General features: G+C 54.3%; 2 protein-coding genes across 5 annotated transcripts in view; one reads left to right on the top strand and one right to left on the bottom strand.

Moving 5' to 3' along the window:
- Nucleotides 1-333: 333 nt before the first annotated feature.
- YIPF6 (Yip1 domain family member 6) lies at nucleotides 334-7,561 on the bottom strand. 2 transcript variants are annotated; one of them, XM_027905283.1, is made up of 7 exons: nucleotides 7,539-7,561; nucleotides 5,517-5,645; nucleotides 4,917-4,995; nucleotides 4,576-4,618; nucleotides 3,846-3,971; nucleotides 3,590-3,747; nucleotides 334-2,531 (listed from the first exon to the last, which is right to left on the bottom strand). In XM_027905283.1, exons 1-7 carry the CDS (start codon nucleotides 7,539-7,541, stop codon nucleotides 2,413-2,415), a joined length of 657 nt encoding a protein of 218 aa, XP_027761084.1. In that variant the 5' UTR covers nucleotides 7,542-7,561; the 3' UTR covers nucleotides 334-2,412. The 2 variants fall into 2 exon arrangements, with proteins under 2 accessions (XP_027761084.1, XP_027761083.1); XM_027905282.1 differs by lacking the exon at nucleotides 7,539-7,561 and adding an exon at nucleotides 6,374-6,487.
- OPHN1 (oligophrenin 1) overlaps nucleotides 7,028-25,247 on the top strand; it is a 49,835-nt gene continuing 31,615 nt past the window's right edge. For 2 of the 3 annotated variants that reach the window (XM_027905280.1, XM_027905279.1), the window contains exons 1-2: nucleotides 7,092-7,245; nucleotides 22,886-22,981. In XM_027905280.1, the coding sequence (XP_027761081.1) occupies nucleotides 7,092-7,245; nucleotides 22,886-22,981 (250 nt within the window). Of the gene's footprint in view, nucleotides 7,246-22,885; nucleotides 22,982-25,247 lie in introns of all 3 variants that reach the window. The other variant, XM_027905278.1, reaches the window with a different exon arrangement.

Genomic DNA, 25,247 nt, shown 5'->3' with positions numbered 1-25,247 from the left:
GTTCTGTCAAAGGGGGGGCTCTGCAGGACACCCCCGAGTGGCTGAGGAACAAATCCCAGTTTGGGCTTCTGGATTTCCTGAAGTCACCTAAGACAGTTCTCTGCAATCACTCCCACTGGTGCTCCTCACTCAGTCTCTATGCCATTCTATTCTACTCACAGAAGGGCTCCAGTAATCATGATCTCCGAGTGGAAAGGCCCAGCTACTCCATGGCTCTTCCAGAACCAACTGGAACCAATCCTAACATCAGCTGGAGCCAGGAAAACCCAGAATAAAAAATAAAAAATAGTTCTTGACTGAAAAACCCAGTGACCAGCTGAAAAGTAAAGCAAGTTAATGTAAGAACAGTTTTATTCTCTTGTATAAGCCCTGAGTGCTGATACAGAACAAATCACTGTGAGACTCAGATCCAAGCCAAAAACAAGGAAAAAGCTGGTATTTTGACTGCCCTTAAAAATCATTGTCCTTCCTTTCAAAATATTACTGGATCAGTTAAATGTTACTCCAATTATCCTTCAGCTAGAACAGCAGCTCAGGTCACAAGACACTGCAGAGACAGAACCCAAGGATTTCTCTGCAACTGTGGTTAAACTCTTGTAGGAAAGAAAGATTTGGCTCAAGGAATCCCGCTGTAACCATCAACAGCTTTACTATCCACTTCCCTTCAGTATTTCTTTTCAGCTTCATGAAGCTGAACTAACTTTTAAATGAACAAAAAATTGCACACTTAGAAGAAAAACCACATTTCATACCAGTAATAATTTAATGGAAGCTTAAAAATTCCCCATTTCCATGGTCCCCATGTCAGTGAACCCCCACAGCTCCTCTCCAGCCCCTTGGCTCTGTCACACACAGCAGTTCATTATCCATAAATGAAAAAATTCACTTTTAATCTGTAATTTAGCAATTTCCATCCCAACTCCCAGACACTAGCAGTGTTTACAGCACAGACTGCTCTTGTACACAGAACTATAAATCTGGAACATTCAGACCTCAGCAGGACCCACAGACCTCAGATTCAGTCTATCTGCACAACTGTAGGTAAAAGAACATTTTACAGCAGCTTTTTCACCCCAGATATTTCAAAGCTCTCCCCCTGGATTGCTGACTGAGAACAATGGACAACAGGAACCATTTCTGTACAGTTTCCAAAAGCAAATCCCAGCTCTCAATCCCTGTGCCAAAATCCACCCAACCCCTGCCCACCTGTGGTTCTCCAGATGAGGTACAAAAAGCACCTGCAGGGACTGGAGCGAGCAGCCCTCTCTCTTACAGAAGTGTTAAGCGAAACAAAAGCTCCACAAAACAGTGTCCAACATCTCAGGGCAAGGCCAAGGGAACAGAATGCACATTTGCTCACATTTCTGTTGCTGTCCCTGTAACAACCAAAGGAACAGTCACACACAGGCAGGCGAGAACAGAGCCCATGTCCTGCTCCACAGCAGCCTCCACCTTCAGCACCATTTACTCTCCTTCCTTCAACCCGTTTTAAAACTTTGGGTCCCAAGCCCTGGTGTGGTTTGTCAGCACCAAACAGCCTGTGCAGCAAACCTCAACTTGCTGCACAGAACCCCTTGTTTCTATCCTATATACACGCTCTTGGTGCTCTCCAGAGAATTTTCCCTTCCCAGATGCAGAGTGAGAGCCCAGTCCCTGCTATAAACAAATTCCAAACCAGTTCTGAGTGTTTCTGCAGGACTCCAAGCTGTCCCCTGTGGTCAGAGGGTTGTACCTCTCTGAGCCCCTACAGACACAGGGTCAGGGTCACACAGTGCTGAAGGCATCAGGCTGGAACCCTTTCCCCTGCCACATGAAGGGATGAACACACACAGCACACAGATTTGGGCAAAGGCAACTCCCTGCCATCGTCTCCAATTCACTGCAAAGGGACTCAACTGGGTTTTGCTGAACTCCTGCTTCCCAGGAAAGCCCCCGGTCCCACAGTGCCCCACGTACACATCCCACCACTCCATAAGGGAATGAAAGGAGTCAGGCATATCCTTTCCCTCTCCACACATCACAGCAGTGAAGTTCTACAGTTTGATAAGGCATTTTCATCTTCAGTGAGAATCCAAGCACAGGCATGGACTCTGCCAAGTAGCGTGATCCTTTAACTTCATGTCCCAACAGCTTGGAATTCCCGGATCTCCTGCTCTGTCCTCAGTCCCAGTGGGCACTGTTTATTTAACACCAGTACAGAGCAGGGCTAAATAAACCCCTCAGTAGCTGGACCTCGGTATCTTTCACAAAGAGGGACACACAAACGAGCACTTTTTGCAGCTCTCTGGCTTTATCCCACAGCCTGCCTTTTTACAGTACCCCTATATATAAATTAGAAAGAGATAAAGCCAAGGATTCTCTGCAGCGTCCATGAAAAACTCCAGTCCGTGTCCCAGTCCCTTGGGATGGGGCTCACTGAGGGGTGAAGGTGAGGATCATCCAGCTGATGACGAAGTAGAAGAGGAAGATGGGGTAGACGACGAGTGCCTTGCGGTTGGGGGGCTGGCTGTCCGCCAGGAACGCCGTGGAGGCTGCGGAGACACACACAGACACACTCACACTCAGCACAGTCTGACCCCCCCAGGGCACCAACCCAGCTGAGGGGCTGCACTGCAACTGCGCTGAAGGGCAAGCCAGAGCAACCCACTGCTCAAACTACGCGGTGGAATCCCCAAGTACAACTCCCTTTGTCACAGAGAAAGGTAAATCATTGAATCACAAAACGGTTTGGGATGGAACGGACTTTAAAGCCCCTCCAGTTCCACCACCTTCCACTAGCCCAAGTTGCTCCAAGGACTGTCCCACCTGACCATAAATGCCAATTAACATTCTGTAATGAGAGTCAGATTTACAGATTAAGAACAGGAGAAATCATGCAAATGCAACTGTATAAAAGCAGCATTTTCTAATAGTATTCGTAACATAATCACAGAACAAAACACCAGCAGTCTTATATAAAGTTTAATATTGAATTATCATCCTGCTGCCCAAGGCATTTTGCATATGACGATGGAAATCACCAGGAGCAGAGGCAGAGGCTGAACCTATGCCAGTATGAGGATTGGAAGAATTAGGGTCCAGAAGGCAAGTCCTGTGAGGAGCAGTGATGGAGCTGGGGGGGCTCAGCCTGGAGAGAAGGAGGCTCAGGGGGGACCTTCTGGCTCTGCAATCCCTGACAGGAGGGGGGAGCCGGGGGGGGGTCGGGCTCTGCTCCCAGGGAACAGGGACAGGAGGAGAGGGAACGGCCTCCAGCTGTGCCAGGGGAGGCTCAGGTTGGACATCAGGAGGAATTTCTGCCTGGAAAGGGTGGTGAGGCCTTGGCAGGGGCTGCCCAGGCAGGCGATGGAGTCTCCACCCTGGAGGTGCCCAAGGCAGGCCTGGCCGTGGCACTCAGTGCTCTGGGCTGGGGGACAAGGTGGGGATGGGGCAGGGGGGGACTCCATGGGCTGGGAGGGCTTTTCCAACCTCACTGATCCTGGGATTCTTTCTACAGTAGTGCAGCTGCCCAGGAAGCACCTCAGACTACATCACCCACTGGCTCTGCCCGAGGGACTGAGCACAGCACGCAGGGCACCCGCAGGGTACTCACCCAGCGTGGACCACCCAAACATGGCCACGACCACGATGAGGCGGATGATGAAGCTGATGGTGCCGGCGCCCGCCAGCAGCACCAGCCTGCACACCAGCATGGCCACGGTGAGCGGCAGCACACAGTACCCCAGCACACACAGGCTCTGGAAGAAGGAGCTGCACAGGGACAGGGAACAGGAGAACAGCAGTCAAAGCAGGCAGTGCAGAACTCCACACACAGGAGGGTGTGAACTGCCACCAACAAACCCACTCACATGGTCCCTCCGAGGAGCTTGGAGTTGAGGGTGATGACCACGGCACCAAACCAGATGATGACAAAGACCTCGGCAAACTGGGGCCCCCCATCGTCCTTGCTGTCTGCAGAGCCACCCTGCAGCATCCTGGGGGGAAGCAGAGAGACACAGCTGGTGTGGGGACAGACAGAAATCCTGCTGTGGGGGACAGACAGACGGAGCCCTCAGCACTGACTGAATTTTCCTAGACTGGGGAAGATGGCAGAACAGGATCCCCACCATTTTACTAACTGGTTTCTGTACTCTGAGTACAAAGGTGTGCCTCAGTTACTTACAGACCTCACCAACATTTCCCTCCCATCAGGCAGATCCGACACCCCAAACTCGTGGGAACCACCATCTCCTCCCGTCCCTGATCCCTGGACTAGCCTCCCTTCCCCACCGCTCTCAGGACACGCAGCTCCTACACCACGGTCCTGGCTGCAGCTGGGGGCAAAGTGCCTGGGACACCTTCAGCAAAACCACTCCTAGGACAGGGACCAGGAAGTGCTCACCCTTAAATCCTAAATTTAAGGATGGGAGGTGCTAAAGGGCTTGAAGTGTCACAAACACATTTTATAAGAGAAGCCAATGAGGCAGAGCTTGTACAAGGCAGAGAGGGATCAGATGAGCTTGATCTCAACATGTTAATCCATTTTGAACATTTAATTTCCCAAATGCACAAAACCCCACATCCTCCAGCAATACTCACAGAGCCAGAGAGACGCACAGCACCAATGGGCCCCACAGATCCCCTGCAGGGAGAGGGAAAACACATCACAAATGTCACAGAACCATCTCAGTTCCATTCTCCCAGGAGTGACAAAGCCTCCTTCCCAACTCCCAAGGTGCCATTTTGCACATCCCACTGTTCTGCAATTTCCTTATTCAGCACCTTACACCATACTCTGCAATGAAATTCATTCAAAACCCACCAGCTGCCAAAGGCCCAAGTTCTGCCCCCTGCCCAGAGCCCTGGCCACATCGTGCCTGTCCCAGCTGCTGATCAGAGCAGGATCCCTGTCCCCCTTCCCCTGTCCCCCCGGCACGTACAGTCCCTGAGGAGCGCGCTGCTCTTCCGGGGGTACATCACGTGGACAAACTTCTTCCCCACGGCCTTCAGGTCCCTCATCTGAAACACACACACAACACCCCAATTGCCCCCTGCACAAAAGTCACAGTTCCTGGTAAAGCAGAGAGACAGAAGTAAAGGAGCAGTTATGGTAAATCAGCAAAAGGTCCAGCCCACACAGTTCTGCAGCATCCTCTGTGACAGACATTGCCTATTTCCTCTGCGTCCCTTAACAACCACAACACCTCGTCCTTTTCCTTAACAAACACAATATTATATCCTTTAATAACACCAGAATAAAAACAACAACATTTTCTCCTCTAGGGAAAGAAACAAAGAATCCCATCCATCAGGAGAGTTTCCTTCCTCTGAGGCCTCTGCCCTTGCACTGATTTCAGTACCACAGAGAAACTCTGGGGCCACAATTCAGACACTTTTTGACCCACAGAACTTTGTTTTACATGACGAGTTGTAAAACATTCCCCAGACTTACACCGAAGTGCAGGTCACAGGTTTCGCCCAACAGCCGCCAAAGACTCTGGAAAACCCAAGTTTTACCCTGACCAGAGGCCCAGACTCACAATCGTGTCCTTGACAGGCTCGTCCAACGTGGAGTAATCCTCATCAGGAGAGTGAGATCCCACGGGGACAGTGATCTCCCCTTCCACTGGGATGTCCTGGGATATGGACACATCCGCCAGACCTGGGAACTGAACGGATTTCAGCCTTTAGGTGGGAATACAAACCAGCTCACGTGCATCCCCGATGGGCTGGGGATGGACACAGCCACCCATGTAACAAAACCTTCCTGATGTGAACAGCTCAAGGCCTGACCAGGTGAGCTGAGCTGTGTTTACAGATGTGTAGGAGCATTTCTCCAGTCCCTCCCATAAGATGCTCTCTGCTCTCTTTCGGCAGCAATAACTGAAGGGAGGAAGGAGCAGTTTGTGTTTTAAGTAAAGCCACGGGAACCACCTGCCTTTGGAGGGGAATGACTCCCATGGAGAACAACCCGTGGGGAGCTGCACCGACCCCCCGGCCCGGGCACGCACCGAGGCTGTGACACCACCAGGTTTCCCCGGGCTGATTCCCCGCACCCCGGCGGGGCGGGAGAGCTGTGGGTGCCTGCAGGGGGAGGAAACAGCACAGCCCGGCCGGTTCTACGGCCAACACCTCGGCAGGGAGGGCAACAGCTCCCAGTCCCTGCTCCTGCCTCCGTCCCTGTGCCCGGGCCCGTCCGGAGCCGCCGCCCGCCGAGGCCTCCAGACTCCGCTCCGCCCGCGCTGACCGACAGCGAGCCCTGCGAGGGGAGGGCGGCAGGGCCGAGCGCCCGCGGACACCTCCTGTTCCCCTGAGCCCCCCGTCCCTCCCATACTCCTCTCGTCCCCCCCGAGCCCCTCGTCCCTCCCATCCTCCCCGTCCCCCTCTCCCCGCTCACCAGGGCTCCCCCAGCCCCGCTCCCCTCCGCCGCCGCCATCTTGGCTGCCCCGGCGACGTGGAGGGTGCTGTGATGTCATCACCACGTGCCGTCGCGTCACGCGCCGCCGCCGGGGTGTCCCTGGCAACGCGGCGGGCGGCACCGTCCCCGCCCCTCCGCCAGGGGGCGCGCTCAGACTGGCCCGCGCGGCGGCGGCAGTGACCGGAGTGGATCGTACGGACCGGACTGACCGGAGCAACCGGAGCGGATCGTACGGACCGGACTGACCGGAGCAACCGGACCGGACTGTACGGACCGGACTGAGCGGAGCGACCGGAGCGGATCGTACGGACCGGACTGACCGGAGCAACCGGACCGGACTGTACGGACCGGACTAGCTGGAGTGACCGAACCGCACTGTACGGCCCGGCCTGACCGGAGTGTCCAGACTGCACTGTGCGGCCCGTTCCCGGTGCCCCGGGCGGCACATCCCGGACTACACGTCCCGGCGGCGGCGCGGCCGGAAGCGGGGCCCGGGCGGGGGTCCCTCGGCCCGGCCCCGCAGCAGCGGCAGCGGCGGCAGCAGCGCCGGGGCGGGGCCGGGGCGGGGCCCGCGGGATGTCGGCGGCGCGGGGCGGCGGGGCCGGTGCGGGTGCGGGTGCGGGTGCGGGCGGCGGCGCTCCCGGTGTCCGTGCCCGTCGGTAGCCCAGCCCGGCGGAGCCGCCCCCGGCCCGCGGCCATGGGGCACCCGCCGCTGGAGTTCAGCGACTGCTACCTGGACAGCCCCGACTTCCGAGAGCGCCTCAAGTGCTACGAGCAGGAGCTGGAGCGAACCAACAAGTTCATCAAGGAGGTGATCAAGGACGGCAACGCGCTCATCGCCGCCATCCGCGGTGAGCGGGCCGGGCGGGCCGGGCGGGGGTCCCTCCTCTTCCCCTCGGCAGCCGCGTCCCCGGGAGATGCCTGGGCCCCGTTCCTGCGCCGGGCATCCTGTGTCTGCCCTTATCCCCATCCCTGTCCCCACACCGCCCCCGCCACCCCGGGGCTGGCCCTGTGTCTGCCCTTATCCCCATCCCTGTCCCCACACCGCCCCCGCCACCCCGGGGCTGGCCCTGTGTCTGCCCTTATCCCCATCCCTGTCCCCACACCGCCCCCGCCACCCCCACGCAGGGCCTGGTCGGACCCCCATCCATCCCCGCTGGGCTGGCACCAGTGGGGGAACCGGCCAAGCCCTCGCAGGCACCCCCTCGTTTAAGGACAGCAGTTCCTGCTGGCGGAAGGTGCTCCAATATTATTTTGCTCCAAAGCGTGGTTGGAGCGTGGTGGGCCATCGCATGTCATCTCCTCACCCCGTGCTTCCTTGGGGGGCACTTGGAGGATGAGAGGGGCACTCCAGATCCCTCCTAGAGTCCTTGTTTTGTTGGTGGTGTTTTGTCATTGTTCAAATCATGATGAGAATTTTTCCCAATGAAATGTCGATTTCAGTGTTGACTTTGAGGGAGTTGCCTGTTCAGAAGTGCTGACAGATCACCAGAGCACCCGGCCAGGTTGTGTCACCTGAAACCACCATGTCCCACATGCTTGACACGTTTCTGACCTGTCCGACTGCTTTGAATTGTTTTCCCTTCACGGAGCTGTAGCTACACCTTCATATACACCTTCCCTGTGTCATCTCCCACATCTCTTTGGACTCGATGACCTTAAAGGTCTTTTCCAATCCAAGTGGTTCCACGATTCTCTGCTGTTATAAATGCACTAGAACCAGCCCAGGCCAGCAGAGCAGCCACGGGGGCAGTGAAGGCAGACACAATCCCTGCTGGTCACACACGGTTTTCCTGCCAGCTGGTTGCTTTCAGTTGGTGTTAATAGGTTTAGCTGCTGCCCTTTTGTTCAGAATAATTCAGAGCTTCCTTGTTATCGAGGCCATGGCTGGAATAGCCCATGTTTGCCCATCTGGAAGCAGCAGAGACAAAAGCTGGTGTGACTGAAACTGCCAACGTCACAGGGCTGTGAGACCTAATGTGAGCTACAAAAAGACAAATCTCTGCTCAGTCCAGGGCAAAAAAAAACCCCCAAAAATGGAAACCAGAGGGATTTTGACAACCTGAGGGTTAATGGAAATGCTCTTCTTTTCCTTCATCACTTTGCTTAAAACCATTTCCCTTTTTAGTCTTTGTAGTGTGCATGGATGTGCAGGGGTTTTGCTGGCTCAGCAGACCCGGCTGAGGGAGACTGGCCGAGGAGGAAGGGGAGAAGTAGAAGGAAGCTGAGCACACCCAGAGATCACAGAGAACCCCCAGGGCTGAGGAAACCCCAGATTTCTTCCCTGAAGTACTGTTTGTGCTGTTTCTAAGCACAGCTGATCCAGCAGGCTGGGGAGGTGCTGGGGCTGATCCTGCCCGGGCAAAAGGAAAGGAACTGCAGTTCTCCATCCTGGGGAAATGGGCTCTTCTGAGCTCTTTGTGACCTGCCCCAAGCAAAACCACATCAACTGACAGGCTGGGGCTGCTCAAACCTGGCTTTAGTTTTCTGTCTGCCAGGTAATACAGACAAAGTGATTGTGGCTTTCCTTGGAGTTTGGCAGGGCCTTGAAATCCATGGGTGAGCCGAGGGGTTTGGGCTGTCCATCGTGTGAGGAGCTCAATGTTTGTCATTCCTTCCTGGGCTGCTGGCACAGATCTTGCTGGCAGTGTCCAGGCAGGTCAGGCTGTCTCAGCCAACCTGCTGGGTACCAAAATACAGGGGGTGTTCGGCAGGGTCTATAGAGGATGACGAGGACAAACCTGTCAGCAGCACAAGCTGGACATCCAGCATCTAGTCAGGGCCATTTCAGTGACTTCTGTTTGGGATTTTTGGGTGTGTTTTGACTTTTGTTTAGCCCCTTTACTGGTAGATTAATTTGCCATAATCCCATTTGCAGCTAATTAATCTGTGAACTCGAATGGAAATGTTTTAAACAAGTCATTCAAGTAGCATGGAATTCTAAACATGGAGTATTAAAAGCGTCCAGGGTGTATATCTGGCTGGTGGGTGCTGTGGTGTTAAAGGGATTGGTTGTTTCCCAAGTTTGCCTGGCTGCAGTGCCAGGCAGGAGTCCCTGCCAGTGGGACCCAGCTGGGGCAGCAGCTTGGACAGCCATGTCTGTGCTCAGACCTGTCTCCTGCTATTTATGCCCAGCAGTCTTGAGGCTTTTGGTGACCCAGGCCCTTCCTCACCTCAGGAGAGGTGAGTCCCCCCTTACCCCTTACATGGGATGTGCCATGGCATGAACATCTCCAGGGATTGCCCTGCCAGGGAGTCCCATCCATTGGCACAGCTCCGGGGCATTTCTCCTGCTGGCGTCGAGCTGAAACTGCCTCCTCTGAGCTTCCAAGTGGGGAGACAAGAGCAGCAGGACCCTCGGTGGTGGGACCTGGGCCTGGTGCAGAAATTCATCAGCTTCAGAGCCTGCTGCTCTGCAGGAGTCTGCTGACTTCAGCTTCCTGAACATTCCTAATGAAAAGCTGCATTTCCCTTCCTGTCTCCATCCCAGGCTGACCCGTGGCTGGGTTGTGGGTAAGTGCTTTCCCAGGCAGCAGGGCTTCCCTGCCTCTTACTCGTGCTGTGCCTGGCGCAGTTGTCCAGGGGCCAGCACTGGGATCCCTCCCTGGGAAGCTCTGCCTGTTGGGTCCATGTGGGGCAGAGGCTCTGTGTGCCTCCATTCCCTGTGCGGGGCAGGTGGTGCTGGAGGGCTGTTACCGAATGAGGGAGCTGCTTTGGAGGCTTTAACTCATTTGGCCTGTCATGGATTGAGAGAAACTGGTTCCACCCTGCCATGCGACTGATGGGTGGAACAAATAAAATCCAGGGGTGAAATCCTCCCGGGGGTCTGCAGCCCCCACACCCTGATGAGGGCCCTTCTGCAGTTACAGCCCCATCAGTGCTGCCTTTGAGTGGGGTATTTTCTCTTGCTGACTGACACCCCCCAACAGCTGAATACAGTCCCAGCTATACATGGGGCACCACAAGGGAACAAAGTACAGGGTTGTACCAAGTGAGAAATTAAACTCACTAAAGCAGAGAATAATATTGCTCATTTGTAATATTCATTTGGGCGTGACAGCCAGTGATAGAAATTAAGTTACTTTGAGTTAGAAATGGGAGTTATTTTTGTTGTGAAGGTGGCTGTATCCCTTCTTTTTTGTGCCAGGAATACAAAGAGTTGCTGGCAGTCCCATCCGTTGCACTGGCAGTGCTGAGGCCACTGTGGCCTGGCCCTGGTCAGGGAGGGAGAAGGACTGGGAGTTGTCCATCCCCTCAGGCTGGTATCTGTCCCCTTAGGGCCAGGGCCAGGGCCAGGGCCTGGTGTGGGCACAGGAGATTCAGCCCCGTCAGCAGCCCTGGGCCACCGTGGCCAGCACTGGTGTGACAGAGAAGCCTTGCTAGGGCCACACACTCAAGGCCACAAGGGATGCCAGAAGTTGTGACTGCAAGAACAGCTGCTTTACAGCAGTTTCTTTCTGTGGTTTTTTTAATCTCTCCTGCTCACTGAACTCTGTCGTGTGTGTGGTAATGCAAACTCATTTATTTCCCCTGTTCTTTGATCTGCTCTCCCAATTAAATATCAAATGGAATTGCAGAAATGTCAGGTTGAGGCTTTTCTCATTAATATCTGAGTACTGTCATGGTGAAAATTGTCCTTTGAAGCTGGAGGAGCTCTGAGTTCTCATGCAAATGTTGTGTCTGTGGTTTTGCACTTGATTTCTGTCCTGTGTGAAGCTCTGCAGATGTGCCTGTCAGCAGTCAGCCTCCCTGGGCACTGCGAGCACTTTATCCTGAAGGATAACGTGATAAAGGAATGTGTAGGGACTGGGTGTGCTTTTCTCCAAGAATTGAATTGTATGGGGGTTACCCGGGGAAGGTCCCACCATCATCATCATCCCTGCAGGTCCCTGCAGCGCTGTGTGTGGGAACTGGCTTGTCCCCCAGGGAACTCCATGTCCTCCAGCGTGGCAGACCCATTCTGGACAGGTTTCTGTGCTGTCGTTGGATGTGGTGCCCGAGGGTTTAATGCTGTGGAGCATGGGAAGCAGCATGGCATTGGAACAGGTTATTTTAATGGGATTGAAGCTGCCCAGAGAAGCCTGTCTGCCTGGTTCTCCAGAAACCCGGGTCCTGGTTCCTGGGGAGGCTGTAGGGACATCTGGAATCTGTTCTTGCAGTATATTACAGCCAGATCCTGATTTCTGTGTCTGAACAACCCTAAAGTTCCTCTGGAAAAGCGGGAAGAGGAAAGAGTCTGTCCCACCCAGGAGAGACTGCAGCTCTCCAGGCAAACGTTAGCTGTGCTGGAAGTGCCCAGCTCGGCGTTGAGGTACCTCAGTAACAATATCCTGACCCATAAAGACAGCTTAGCCCTGAGGCAGCATCTGGCACATGGGTGAGGATGTGCATAGGGACCTCTGTTTTGTGTGGGGATGTCCAGAGCTCTCTGCCTCACGTGGGGATACCCAGGGCCCTCTGCCTTGAGTGGATCAACTGTGTGATTCCTTCCTCTGGGAAAAACCACATCACCTTCATCCCTCAGTGAGCTGGTGTCCTTTGAGGGGAGCAGAAGTTCAAATCCCAGTCCCCTGCAGCAGCTCCTAAGTGATGCTCATCCTGTAAAGAAAGGTCTCTGTGTCTGTACATCATCACAGTGGGGCTTCAGCTCTCCCAGAGAGCACCTGTGCCCTGCAGGTGCCCTCAGCACAGGGGCGTCTCTGCAGCCAATGAAGCCGCTCACACTCCTGGGCTGTAGGCCCTGAGTGCAGGATCTGGGGCCCCAGTTAGTGCAAATCTAAACCAGACATGCTTTAACCATAGACTAAAACACAATAGCAGAAAAAAGAACAAAACCCCTCCCAGAGGCCAACCCTCTCTCAGCCGTCAGACCCAAAGCTTCAGTGCAGGCAAGAGAGATGAGGCGCAGGCAGCGGATCTGCCGGGCCCAGAGGAGGCAGATCCCACTCCTTGTTTTGGGGCTCAGGGATGTGTTTGTTGGGTTTTGCTCCCACTGGAGCAGCTCTCTTGCCCTGCGTGTTGTTGCTGTGGGGTTGGCATTGCCGGTGGCTGATGGTGCAGGGCGGCCGGGCTGTGCGGGGATGGCCCTGTGTAAGCTGTGCTGGGCTGGGCTCCGTGTCCCCTCCCTGCTCCAGTCGTGGGGTCTCCAGCCTCCTCCCCAAAACCACTGACTTCTGCTGGTTACAGCTGCTGTGCCCGTGCCCAGGGGTGCCCAGGGCTTGGTTTGCTGTAGGAAGCCCAGGGCAGGATTATGGGCTGAAGTAGCTGTGGCAGCACCACACCAGCCCTGTCCCTGCCAGCTTGGGGGTGCTGAGTGGGCTCAGGACCAGCCCTGGTCCAGCTCAAAGTACACCAAAGAGCAGTACTTTGTGATGGCTTTTTCCAGCCCTGATTGCTTCCCAAGATCTCACCTGCGTACGGCCAGGGCAAGAGGGAAAGTCTTTTTCATCTGTTCAGGATATTTTTTCTTGTGCTGCATGTGAAGCATACAGGGAGCTTTTCATCCATCTTCTGCTGCCTTTCCTGGCTCCTTCCCTGGATGTGGGTGTTATCCATGTTCTGTGTGTGTCTGACAGCCCACTGCTCGCAGCAACACTGCTGCTGACCTAAGAGTTTCCTCTTGAGTCACTGTGTGAAGACTCAGCTTTTCTGGCTTTTTTCTTGAGAAATTGTTGGAATATTTTATTTCCTCATGCTTTTGGTAGCACACTGGTAACTACAGATGTGGTGTGCTTCCCTGGCCCCCAGGCTTTTCATGGGTGGCTCCTGTCCTGCCAGGAGCCAGCAGCAGTGTCCCTGCTCTGCTGTGCCACAGCGTGGGGCTGGGCACCTCCTGCGGCACAGGCCTGGCGGGAGCACAAAGGTTTGGAGAACTGTGGGTTTGTAGAACAAAAGGCCAAACCCTGGCAAACAGCCAGCGCCATTTACAGGTGCTGAACACCAAAATGCAGCTGCTTTGGAACTGCTAGAGGAGTTCAGCAGTTACGTTTCCTTAAACAGCATTAAATGAATCTTTCAGACACATAGGCCTTCTGTTCTGATATGTGTGGATGTAAAAGCTTTTGGAAACTTGTGGACTCTGTTCTGGTGATGGTGGAGTTTCCACACTGGGCTGTGTTCTGCCTCGCAGCCTCCTCACGGCAGCCGGCCAGGCTGCTCCATCGGGAGCAGCAATCCCAGGCCATGCTGGCTGTTCCCTGCTGGGGCACACACAGCCTCTGTGCCCAGCGTCCTTTCTTGTCACTGAATTCTCTGCACAGGTGAACACACGGTCACGAGTCGTTCAAGTGATGATAAGAGCAGCGTAATAGCCTGAGATAAAGTTTATAAATATAAGTACAGCCCAGAATTCAGTTGCTCTCTCAGTCTGATCTCTCTCCTTTTTATCCTGTTTCCCCAGCCAAGCCTCATTCTGAAGAGCTGAGCCTGGAGATTTTTAAAACAAGTAAATTTATTAATCTTACTAAACTTTGTAGCTGTGCAAATGGAGAGCAAGGATCATGACCCGTTCCTGTGCCATCGCAGGATGATCAGGGGACTTGCAGGGCATTGGGAGACCCTCTGTGTTGGAGGCACAGAGCTGGACCTCCAGATCCTTGTGGGACACAGAGGTGCCCAGAGGTAGGGTAGCTCTTGGCAGAGCCCCCCAGGGGTGCTCCGCAGGGTGGGCGGGCTGTCCCCGTGCCGGTCAGGTTGACAGTGCCCAGGGGTGTCCTGCGAGGAGCCAGCTGGTGCAGGACAGGCCGTGTCCACGCTGGCATTGTCTCCCAGCCTGGGGCAGGAAGGATGCGCATCCCTGCTCGTGCTGACCGGCTCGGGATCGCTCACAAGCTGCTGGCGATCCCTCCCTGGCGCAGAGTGTGACTCAGCTGGGCCCTTGCCTGGCCACGCTGCGCCCTTATCGAGGGAAACTCTGAAATCATCCATGCTCAGAGCGAGCCCGGCTCCCTCACTCACTGGAGCGGGCCCCTGCCTGGGAAGTGGGGCTGCAGGGAGATGCATGTGAGGGCTCTTCAGATCATGAGATGTCTCTGGGGGGGTTGCTCGTGCTCTGCCCCGGATAAGAGTCTGTTGTTTTGGTGTTTGTTTTCCCCGTGTCCGTCCTGCCTGTGCAGCGGGGAGCCGCGGCGCTCGGAGCACACCCTCTGTTATCGCTCCCTGTGCCAAGAGCCCACGGCTGCTCTTGGAGCTGGGAGCTCGGGGTGGCCTGGAGTACTGCAGGGATCTGTGCAGCTCTGCCCTGGCCCTCCTGACCGGCCGCTTGGCACGAGGCTCTCCCCGTGTCCCAGGAGGGGGCTGCCGCTCCTCCCTGACAGCTCGCTCCATCCGAGGGAGGGAAAAGTCCATTTGCTTTCTGTGGCTCAGCTTTGTGTATTTTTAGTTTTTGGAGAGTCTGTCCCCAGCTCTAGGCCCTGCTCCCAGTCTGGGAAAGACAGTAACCGGTCTTGGTGGGACTGTGATGTAAACAGGTACATAATTAGGTGCAGCAGCCAGAGCCAACTGCCAGCCTTACCCTGATTCCAGCTGGCCACCTTGGCTTCCAGCCCCAGCCCCGCAGTGACACCCAGCTGCCACAGTCATGGTTCACCTGGCACCGCCATCCTGGCTCACCTGGCACCACCCTCCCCACAACTCACCTGGCACTGCCATCCCAGCTCACCTGGCACTGCCATCCCTGTCCCTGCTGCAGGGGCAGGTGTCCAGCAGCCTCTGCCTTGGGAATTGGCAGGAAAGCAGCCAAGTGCTGCTGCCCTTGGAGCCTCCCAGGAGGGGTTTGGGAGCTGCTGACTGCCCAGCACAGGAGCACCAGTACCACCTCTGTCAGCAGTGCCAGTGCCCCGGGAGCTGGGCAGTGTCCCTGTGCTGTGGCTCTCCCTCCTTTGTCCAGGTTCAGCACACTACAGGGTGGTGCTAAGCAGTTCCCTGGTGTAGTGACAGTTGAATTTGGACACCAGATGGTCTGAATTCTTGCAGGTGTAGCACCACCAGCCCTGTGGTTGGGCTTTAGTCTGTGGTTTAGTCCAAAGGGCTGCAGTGGTGTTTCCTCCTTGGTGACTCTTCTCTGCCTCTGCGACGCGGGGAGCATTTGCTCAGAAAATAGTTGCATTATTTCTGACTGCACATTTCGCCACTTTTGCCAGTTTCTAAGGCTGTCATCTTTCATTAACCTCCATTTCAGTTGCCCACGTGTTCTGGGCTGGCTGCCCTGTGTCTCTGTCCAGTTTTGCTGAAGCAACCCCCCCGGCTTTGCAGAGCTGCAAGGTCGGTTTAAATGGCCAGAAAAATGCCAAAGGTGAAAAACTGTCCTTTGAGGAGTTGGGGCTTCCAAAGTTCAGTTTTACCCCTGGCTCCTCCCAGGAAGCACTAAGGGAAGCACTGGTGCGGCTGCACATGGGGAGAGCGAGTGTTGTGGCTGTGCTGGGCCAGGCAGGGCCCTGTGCTGCCCTCAGGTTACAGAAGCAAAAATCATAAAAGAAAAATGAATGTGGGACATGGTCCTTTATAAAAACATTAAAAATATGGCCCCGAGTGCCACTCTCCAGGAAACTGGTACAATCCAGTGAGTGTCACTGTTAGAATGGTGTGTTCCATGTCTTTGCTTTAAAATTGGGTTCTGCCATGTGAGTCTCTTCCTGATCAATGAATCTGTCACTGTGGAGGTCTCGGGAAAAAGACACTGGATAATTAGTGATCACTTAATCCAGTGGAGGGGAAGAGTGCACCCTTGTCCCCAGAACCTGTATCCCACATCACTCACTCCCAGTTTTCTCCAAAACAGACCAATATACCCCAAAACTTTGTTGTCCTTCCAGATTTGCATGGTTGCTTTTTGTTTTGCTTGGGTTTTGGGGCTGATACGTTGCCAAACTTCCAAGCTGTAGGTGAGGAGACCCATGGCCTCTTGTTCCAGGCAGCCAGGAAAGCCCCTCTGTGTGTTGAACTGCCTTGAGCTTCAGTGCAGCCTCGTCACCCTTGCCAGCTCTTCTGGAGCGTGGCAGGTTTGGCACAACCAGTTTCCATCAGACAGGGAGAGAGATAAGACAGGCATGAGAAGTGTATGATAAGTGATTGCTGTGCTGGTCCTTGGGTTTTTAATTAAAGAGTAAATAAGAAAATAAGCCTGTCGAGCAAGTTCGGGAATTTCCCACAAGGCTGCCTGGGCAAGGAGGATTTATGAGAATAAGAGATGAAGTTTAGGACAGGAAAGAGAAACTGGGTGGAGGGAGAGCAGGAGGAGGATACGTGAGTGGAGGTGGTGGTCCAGGGAACAGGTAACCAGCTTGCATAGCAAAAGATCACTGTGTAGGGAGAGGTACTGAAAATTGTCTTTGTACTGGGAGTACAGCCTTGCTCTTCTCCCTGGAGAAGACAGGGAAGCAGCAACTTATGAATGACTTGGTCAATGAAGCCCTGATTAGGAGAGGTAAATGTGTGACAGAGTGTGAGACATTCAGTAAATTCCTGTGCGAGAGATTTGTAAAGCACAGCTAAATATAGCAAGCTATTTTTAGCAGTTCATGCTAGCCACTTACTCCTGGCAAGTGGAAAACCCGTGTCAGTGTGGGAAAAATGGCCTTTGTCCAATGTGTCAGGATTTCTGAGTCCCCACAGAGCCTTCGAGGGCACTTGCGGACGCCTTGCCCTGGGTCAATGCCAGGCACTGACTGTTCTGGGCCACTCTGTAACTCCCTGATGGTGAGCATCTCTCCTCTGTGCAGCAACAGGAGGGCTGGTTTCCTCTCAGGATGCTGGTGTGGATTTGGGACTACCTAGAAGGACAACTGGAAAGTTATTTTTGTTCTCATCTGAGAAAATCATCATGTTTTTGTGTTTGAGCAGCTGTGGAGTATTTGGGAGTGTTCTGTGAGTCAGGGCTGGTTGCTGCTGATCCTGATGGTACATCTGAGCTCAGCCAGGGGAGCTCATGGTTTCCAGAGCTGAGGTGTTTTGGTGGGACACAGATTGGGGTTTTCATGCAGTTAGTGCACGCAGTGCAAATCCAACAGCTCGGAGCAGACTCTGGCCCTTCGACCAAACACTTTGTGTGTCAGCCCCTAAAGCTCTGCCCAAAGGACAGAGAATCCCTGGGAAGCAGTGGGTCAGGTACCGAGTCCAGAACATCATCTGTGAGGCAGCAGTGTGGACCAGCTCCAGCTCCATCTCCATGATGCAACTCCCTGGGGAATTCTTCGGTGGGAGTCGGTAACAATGAACACATTGTTTTCCCCTCAGGGATCACAGCCCTCTCTGTGCATGACGGGAAAAACTGGCATTTCTCATGTTGTGCATGTGCTGTGCATGCACTCAACAGGGGAGGAGAAAACGGTCCATAGGGACCTTTGGGAGGAAATGTAGGTGTGTCCTCAGCTGCTGTGTCAGGGTCTTGCAACATTTCCCTGATAAAAATGGATTTCCAGAGTTATGATCTAACCTGAAAATTTGTCCTTGTCTTAAAATGCTCTTGTTTAAGGGTAGGATGAACTGTTATTGTCTTTTGTTTGCTTGTTTGAAGGCGTGTGGCTGGGTTAAACAGTTCTGTTTTCAAGCTAGAGAAGAAGAAAGCAAAACGCAAAGATGGAGCTCCTGCTTACATTTGCTCTGATTATTTGCACTGGCATGGCTCAAACCTGGTTTGGATTTTCCTTCTTGATTCCTTATGGCACTCCTCGTGGATTGCTGAAGTTGTGGCTGAGTTGCTCCATGAAGGGCACCTGGCGCTGCTGTCTGTGGGTCAGATGGATGCAGAAGCTCAGGAATGGCTTGTTCCCCCATGGAAGTCTCTGCTGGCTACTCTTCCCCAAGCTGGGAGACCAGTTAAAAGTCACCTCCCACTTTCTGATGTGGACTGGGACATCCCATCCCTTCCGCGGAACAGGGGAAGCTGCAGCCCTGTTGCTGCTCAACTGTTCACACCGTCAGTTGGATCAGGTTAGGTTCAGGAATGCCTTTGCTCTGGGACTGTTGCTGGCCAGCGATTGTGATGGTGCTGAGGTGTGTGGAGGCTCCTTTTATTTTCGTTTTTCCTCCTTAATTTGCAGTGTGATACCCAGGGAGCAGCGTGTGATGAAGATTAGCCAAAGGGCTGCTGAACCCACTGTCTGCTCAGCCCCTGACCTTGTGGAGGAGCAGCAATTCCCAGCTGGCTGTGTCCTAGGAAGAAGCAGAGGTGGTGCTGGCTGTACCAGCTGCTGCACAGCCAAGCACTGTCGTATAAGCAGGGACTATTTGGGTGTGGATAAGGAGGGTGAGGTTGCTGGCAGCCTGGCCTCTGGTGTTAAGTGAGGCAGCCCAAGCACATTCCTCCTGTGGTGCAGGATCCTGCTGGTCCCTGTAGCTGTCACCACTGGATTGTCACTGCCACTTCTATTTCTGTGTGCTCAGGGGCATGGTTTCCTCTCTTGGGAACAGAGGACCATTGCAGTCACACAGATTGTGACCTCTGGGTTGCAATTAGCTAAGCTAATTAAGGACGTGCACCTGTGACACCTCAAGCATCACAGACCCTGGCATGGCACCTCCTGCCTCATTTTCCAGCCACGTCTGCTCACCCTGGGAGTGTGAGGGGGAGTGCGGGGCTGTGTCCCCCACAGCTCTGTCTTGTGGTGGTGGTTTCCTTCTGGTTTAAATTCTAAGCACTGGGGGGAAAAGCAGCAGCACAGCCTGATCTGGGGCTCTGTTTGTGTTTCTGCTTTGTCAGAGCCTGTGGCTTTTGCAGCGGTAGCAGCACTTTTTCATTTGTGGTTTTCGGTTACCTGTGGTTGCTGTGAAAGGTTGAAGTGAGGATCCTGCTAGGTCCTTGCTGAGCAGGCTGTGTGTGGGGCACATCCTTTCGGAGCTGTTGGCTCTGGAGGTGTGTTTACACATAAATACAGCCCCAAGTTCTCCATGTGGCTTCTGAGGCTGGCACTGGTGCTGGTGCTCCCCTCTCCTGCCCCACAGCCCAGCTGTGCGACTCTGTGCAGGGATAGAACTTCATTTTTTACTAGAAGAGTAAATTATTGTGACCACAAATGGTAAGAGTTGGCATGACATTCTGAGGCTGGAAGGAGGAGTCCTTTAGGACTCCTGATTGAATCCATTTTGGTGTGTTTCCATGGAGACGGGCTGAGCTGCACCACGAGCAGGAAGGGTCGGTGGGGCTGTTGGTGGTGCTGAGCCTTGGCGAGCTGCTCGCAGGGATATTCCAGCTTGGAGCATGGCATTATTTCTTCAACCTCGGGTCCTGGTGCTGGGGGAGCAGGACAGGCCCTCCAACCCCTCTCCCTCCTGCCTTTGTGGGTGCAGAGTGGGTGCGTTTGGCAGCCAAGCATATCGGGAGGGAAAACATTTCCGAGTGCCTGTTAAAATGAGGGAGAATATGGACTTACTTCTCCCAGCATAGGATGGAGCCCCAGTTATCCGCACAGCAAGTCTGCTGGCCCCTTCCTGTGGTCAAACCTCCTTCCTTTGGCCATGGCTCATCCCTTTCTGCATGGCCCCCCTGCCCTGCCCCATCCCTGGTGTCACCATGCCACTGTTCAGGTGTCACCAAGGGAAGGTGTGATGTGCCACCCAGTGCTCTGCCTCAGGCCCCAGTACTGTCCCTGTGCCAGGCCCTGCAGGGGCCCACCCAGGCAGGAGCATCCTCTGTTCTGTGGTGGCTGGTGCCAGCAGGCAGTGAAAGGTAGGGCAGCTGTCAGCAAGCCCTGTTGGTGTCCCAGGGCACACCCCAAAGCTGTGGTGGCACCGTGGCAGCACATGGTGCTGTCAGTGTGTGAGCACACGGGCTCTGTCAGGAGGCAGTGCTCAGCAAAGGCTCCCTACGTGTGGGAGCCGATTTGCCTTGGTCTGGAGGAGTCTGGTTTCCATCCGAGTTCCTCAGGCACGTGCAATGCCAGCTCTCCTCTCCCTCTCCCTTGCCCTCTCTCATCTTCCATAGTTGTTTCCCTAAGGGAAAGTCTGTGCCACCCCAGGGATGTCCTTGGCAGCCACCTGCCTTCCGCTGTCATTAGCTCTGGGGTGCCACAGCCACCGCTCACAGCCGGGGGCTTCCTACACCTCACTGCTGAGGGTAAGGATAAAGATGGCTCCCCAAAATGGAAAAGACTCCTTGTCCCAGGTGCAGCCAAACAGCACTGGACTATCTATGGGGCATTCATTGTGTTTTTCACCGTTAAGCTGATGTGACTGTGTGAACCTGGGTTTCCTTCAGCTGGACATTTGGCAAATAAACTTTCAGGCCAGACATATTTTGAAAGGAAAAGGTAACTTAAATTGGCTATACTATTTCTTCTTTTCTGGTTAAAATATGCTGTGTTTGGCTTTTCAAACCCTTCTGTACCATGACTTTTCCCCCTGTTTCTGTAAAACCCAGAAGGCAGGAGCTTGCCAGGCCATTCTCTGCTCCAGGGACTGACATGGAAACATGGCATGTGGAGACCCTCTGTCCCCACGATGGGGGGACCTGCGTGTGCTGCCATGCTCCTGGCTCATGGGGACATGAAGCCAGAGCCTCCCAGTGCCTTGTCACCTTCCCCTGGCCAGCAGACATGGAGAGGACAGACGGACGGACAGACAAACAGATGGATGCTGGCCAGGGGTGCTGCAATGAGCCACCTTGGGTGACACTGCTTTTGGGGGGCTCAGGGACCCAGGCTGGGCCAGGAGGGGGGTTGGGAGGGAGGGATTGAAGGCCACCCGCTAATAACAGCAGTGAAGGGGCTGGATGGGGCTGTGGCAGCGTCAGGGTTTGAGGGGAACGAACAAAGCTCCCCCTGAGCAGCGGCTGAATGAGCCTCCGGCACAGCCTGAGCGAGCGCTGGGGCACTGAGGGGAATTATTTGCTGAGGTTTTCCATCAACTCAATGACATCGTTCTGTGTGAGAGTTCACCCATTTACGTGCTGCAGCCCCTGGCAGCTGGGGCTAAATAGCAACATTCAGGCCTGAATCTGCTCATTCAGGAGCAAAGGTTTGACCCATCAGAGGGAGCTGCTGAACGAGGCTTTGGAGGGGGAGGTGAGGACTGTGCTCTGAGCCTGTGCTCCTCCCCGTGCTGGGTACCTGGCTGTCCCCCTGCCCTTCCTGTCTGGGGACCCTGGGGAGGGCCAAGGGGCCTGGGCACTCCTGACCTGGGGAGAGGGGAACAGAGCAGTCTGGGGACCTGCCGAGATCCCATGCGGGCCACTTGATTCTTTACCTCAACATTCATTTTGGCAGTGTCCAGTTTTTCTCTCCACTTCACAGCAGTGTTTCAGAACCCCCCAAGTTTGCCACCGTGATACTAAGTTCTATGTTCAAATTAGAAACAACCCAGCTGTGTACACCAAAGTTTTTTATACAGCAATTGCTGTGCTGATTCAGCAAAGCAGGGGTGGGAGCTGGTTGCACATTAATGTTTGTGCTGCCACAACTTCACCACTTGCAAAAAGTACTGTCTCCAGTGCACCCCCCCAAAGGAGTCCAGCCTGGGGCTATGCCTATGGCTGAAGTCCCACATTAGGGAAAATAGCAATGTAAATCAGAATATAAAATTATTCCTTTGGTTCTGTTCTGTTGCTTATATGCTATTCCTTGAGGTCGGGCAAGTGCAGCCTCCTTCTGTTGTATCTCGGGAATTTGCTGTTGGAGATGGACTTATCCCCCGAGGAGCATGTAGCTTTGTGCAGGAAGACATGGTTGATGGGATGAAATGTCACCAGTGCTGCCCCTGCTGTCCCAGGGTGGGTGACTGGGCTGGGCTCTGCTGCGGTGTTGCTGCCCCGTCCCAGGGCTCCTCTGTCCAACAACTGAGCCACTGCCCCAGGGCTCTGAGGCAGCTGTGCAGGATGCAAAGGCACAAAGGATCTTTCTTTTGGCCAGAAACTTCTCTGGAAGGTCCAAAAATAATTTGAGCCACAGCCACCACCAGGCCACAGTGTCTTCGCTTCCAGCCCAGACGGTTCCTCAGCAGCAGGAGCAGCAGGTGCCTGGGTGAGCCCAGCCAAGCCCCAAGCTCCCTGTGGCACTGTCCCTACTCCCTCAGGGCCTGTCTGTATCCATGACCTCCAGAATGGAAAGTTATTTTGAGGTCTGCCTTTTTTCTGATGTTAATTTTCTGACTCTACACATTTTTCTCCCTTATAATGAAACAATTCCTGTGAACACTGGCCAGGCTATTTGACAGCCCCTGTGCTCCAGGGAGCTGTGCTGATGCATGCAGAGCCCCAGGGTATCTCCTGCATGTTTTCCTGCAGGGAAGTGTGTCAGTGTCCCTTCCTGTACATGGCAGGACAGTTGTTGTACTGTGCAGTGCATCCGTTAATGCTGCAGAAGCTTTTTCAGAGAGAAAAAACCCACAAACCCAGTGCTCTGTCTGCAGTCTCTGAGGATTATCAATGCAGCAGCATTTGCTGCAGCGCTGAAATTCCTGATGCCTGTGGGTTTTCCTAACCACCTCACTATGGTTACAGAGACTTGCACCCTCTGTAGAACTGCTGCAGAAACCCAAGCTGATTGCTCTGTCCTTTTCCAGGGTATTCCTCGGCCGTGCAGAAGTTCTCCCAGACCCTGCAATCCTTCCAGTTCGACTTCATTGGTGACACACTAACAGATGATGAGATTAATATTGGTGAGTTCTCCACTTTTTTGATGCTGATTTTTGGTAACTGGAACAGTCTCCCTCTCTATGAATTAGCCTGCCTGATGTTTTTTAAGCAGCCTCAGGAGCAGAGTTCCAGGCAGCTCTTCCATAGCCTATTTTACGAAGTTGAACAGTCACGGGTTGAGTTTCACATTCCCAGTTCAGTGGATAATATGTGGAGGTTTTCCATGGCTCCAGGCCTGCTCTGTGCTGCCGTGTGCTGGGGAGGAGGCAGTGTGGTGCTGACCTCCCAGCCAGCTCCACTTCCCAGTGCCACCAGGGGAGCCCAGTGGGTGCTGCTCCCAAAGCTGCTTTCATTCTGCTGGACAAACTGGGTGAGTGCTGTGGCGGTGGCAGGCTGCAGGGAGGACGATGGGGGATCCTCCAGCCCTTGAGGGTCTGACCCTGCCCCATAGACAAAACCCTTGGGACACCTGCCTGGGCTGAGGGGCTGGGGCTGCCCGCAGGGGGCACAGGGCAGTCAGTAGGCAGAGGCACGGGGCATTCACCATGTTGGGGCACAGGGTGTTTGCCAGGCTGCTCCTGGGGCTGCACACAGCGGAAAAGAAAACAGAAAACCAGCTTTTGTCAGGCGGCGGTTGAAGAGCGGCTGCAGTGGGACATTGCTGATGTCAGGTCTCAGATCTCTCCAACACCATCAGAAGGGGAAGGAAGTGGAGCCTGTTCCTTGGGCTGTTGTATTTAAAGCCATGTGAAGCAGACTGCAGCCTGCCCCTCCAAGGCTGGTTTCCTTTGTGGAAAGTCTCTAGGTGAAACGCACTGGAAATGAGTCAGCCTCCAAATCTAATGGCAGCAGAGGTGCTGAGCTTCCAAACAAATCTGAGTCAGGGAGGGGAGAACACTGCTGTGTAAATGCCCCTCCTGGGAGCAGAGAGGTCTGAGGCAAACAGCCTTCCAAGGAAAGGAGTGTCCCTCCTCTTAGCTGGAAGGGACAAAGCTCCAACAGCCGAACAAGACTGCTGGGAGTGACAGCGGTTGAATGGAGGTATCATGGGTGGGGGAGAGAAGGAGAGATCACAGCACATATAAAACCCTCCATGTGAAAAGAGGCACATTTCCCTCCAGTTTTGCTGGGGAGTATTTTTGCCTTTTCAAGAAGAGATCCCTGGTTTCCCTGGGAAGAAGAGCCTGGGCTGTGTTCCTCCTCCCACCCAGGCCCTGCTGTGCCTGCTGGGCTGAGGCTCCCTTGTTCCTGACACAGCAGCAGGGCGTTGACGTCTCCGTAGCAGCTTCCATCTCCTGCAAGGGTGCCAGGGATCTGCGTGGGAGCACAGAGCTCATTTGATGTGCAGGATATGGGAGTGAAGCAAAACACTCACAGGCACTTCTTACAAGCTGCAGGGAACGTGTTTGGGTTGCAAATAAATAGAGCTAAAGGCGTGCTGCTCTCGCTGTGTGGGCAGAGAGCAGCCGGACACCCAGCCGGGTGGCAGGCAGGACTCTGGGTTGATGTTGTCTGTCTTTGGTGTTGTCTGTCATGAGCAGCACTTTCCCCTGGTGATGTTAATGGTTACAGACACACCCCCATTACCCCAGGCCTGTAGACCCCCTGTGGTTCCCTCCGAAGTTCCCTCTATTGTCCCTCTGCTGTCACTCCCCTGGTGCCTCCTGTCACCACATAGGACCCAAACCAGCAGCTCCTTCAGAGATGAAGGGAGCAGTGAAATGGGATGGCATGTTCCTCCCTCCCAGGCATGGGAACCTGGAATCCTCTGGCATTCCCAGGTGTTGGTTCCCAGGTGTGGCTGGGCAGGTGGTGCAGGGGCTGGCGAGTGCTGACCCAGGCCAGTAGCACAGATCTATCCCAGTGCTCCTGAGCGCTGCTGGACTGGCAGCAGTGTCTGAGCCTTGTGTGTTAGGGACAAACTGAGTGGGCTGCTCTGTGACTGCAGCCAGGAAACATGTTCCTGGGCTCTTCCTGTGGAGCAAAGGGAAAAAAACCATCTAGGGAATGTTTTAGGTACTGACATTATTCCCTGTAAGTTCAGGGCTGTATTCTCCTTTTCCCTGTGATAGTTCCTTTCCTGGCTCAGGCCACTGGTGTCCGTGCACTCCAGGTTTCCCGTGGCCCTGGGGGTGAGCCCGATGAGCCATCAGCCTTGCATTGCTGGAGCCCTTGCTAGAGGAGAGCTCAGAAGTTCCTGACTCATCAGGAAGGTCTGTTGTGCTGCTGCCGGCTGAGGGCCCGTGTCACGAGGCTGCGCTTGTTCCCTTTTGTGTCTGTCTCAGCAGC

This window comes from Empidonax traillii, unplaced genomic scaffold, assembly GCF_003031625.1.
Source record: "Empidonax traillii isolate 1590-97213 ecotype Southwest subspecies unplaced genomic scaffold, ASM303162v1 scaffold1138:size371499, whole genome shotgun sequence".
Taxonomy (NCBI): Eukaryota; Metazoa; Chordata; class Aves; order Passeriformes; family Tyrannidae; genus Empidonax; species Empidonax traillii.
This window is presented reverse-complemented; position numbering and strand designations above follow the sequence as displayed.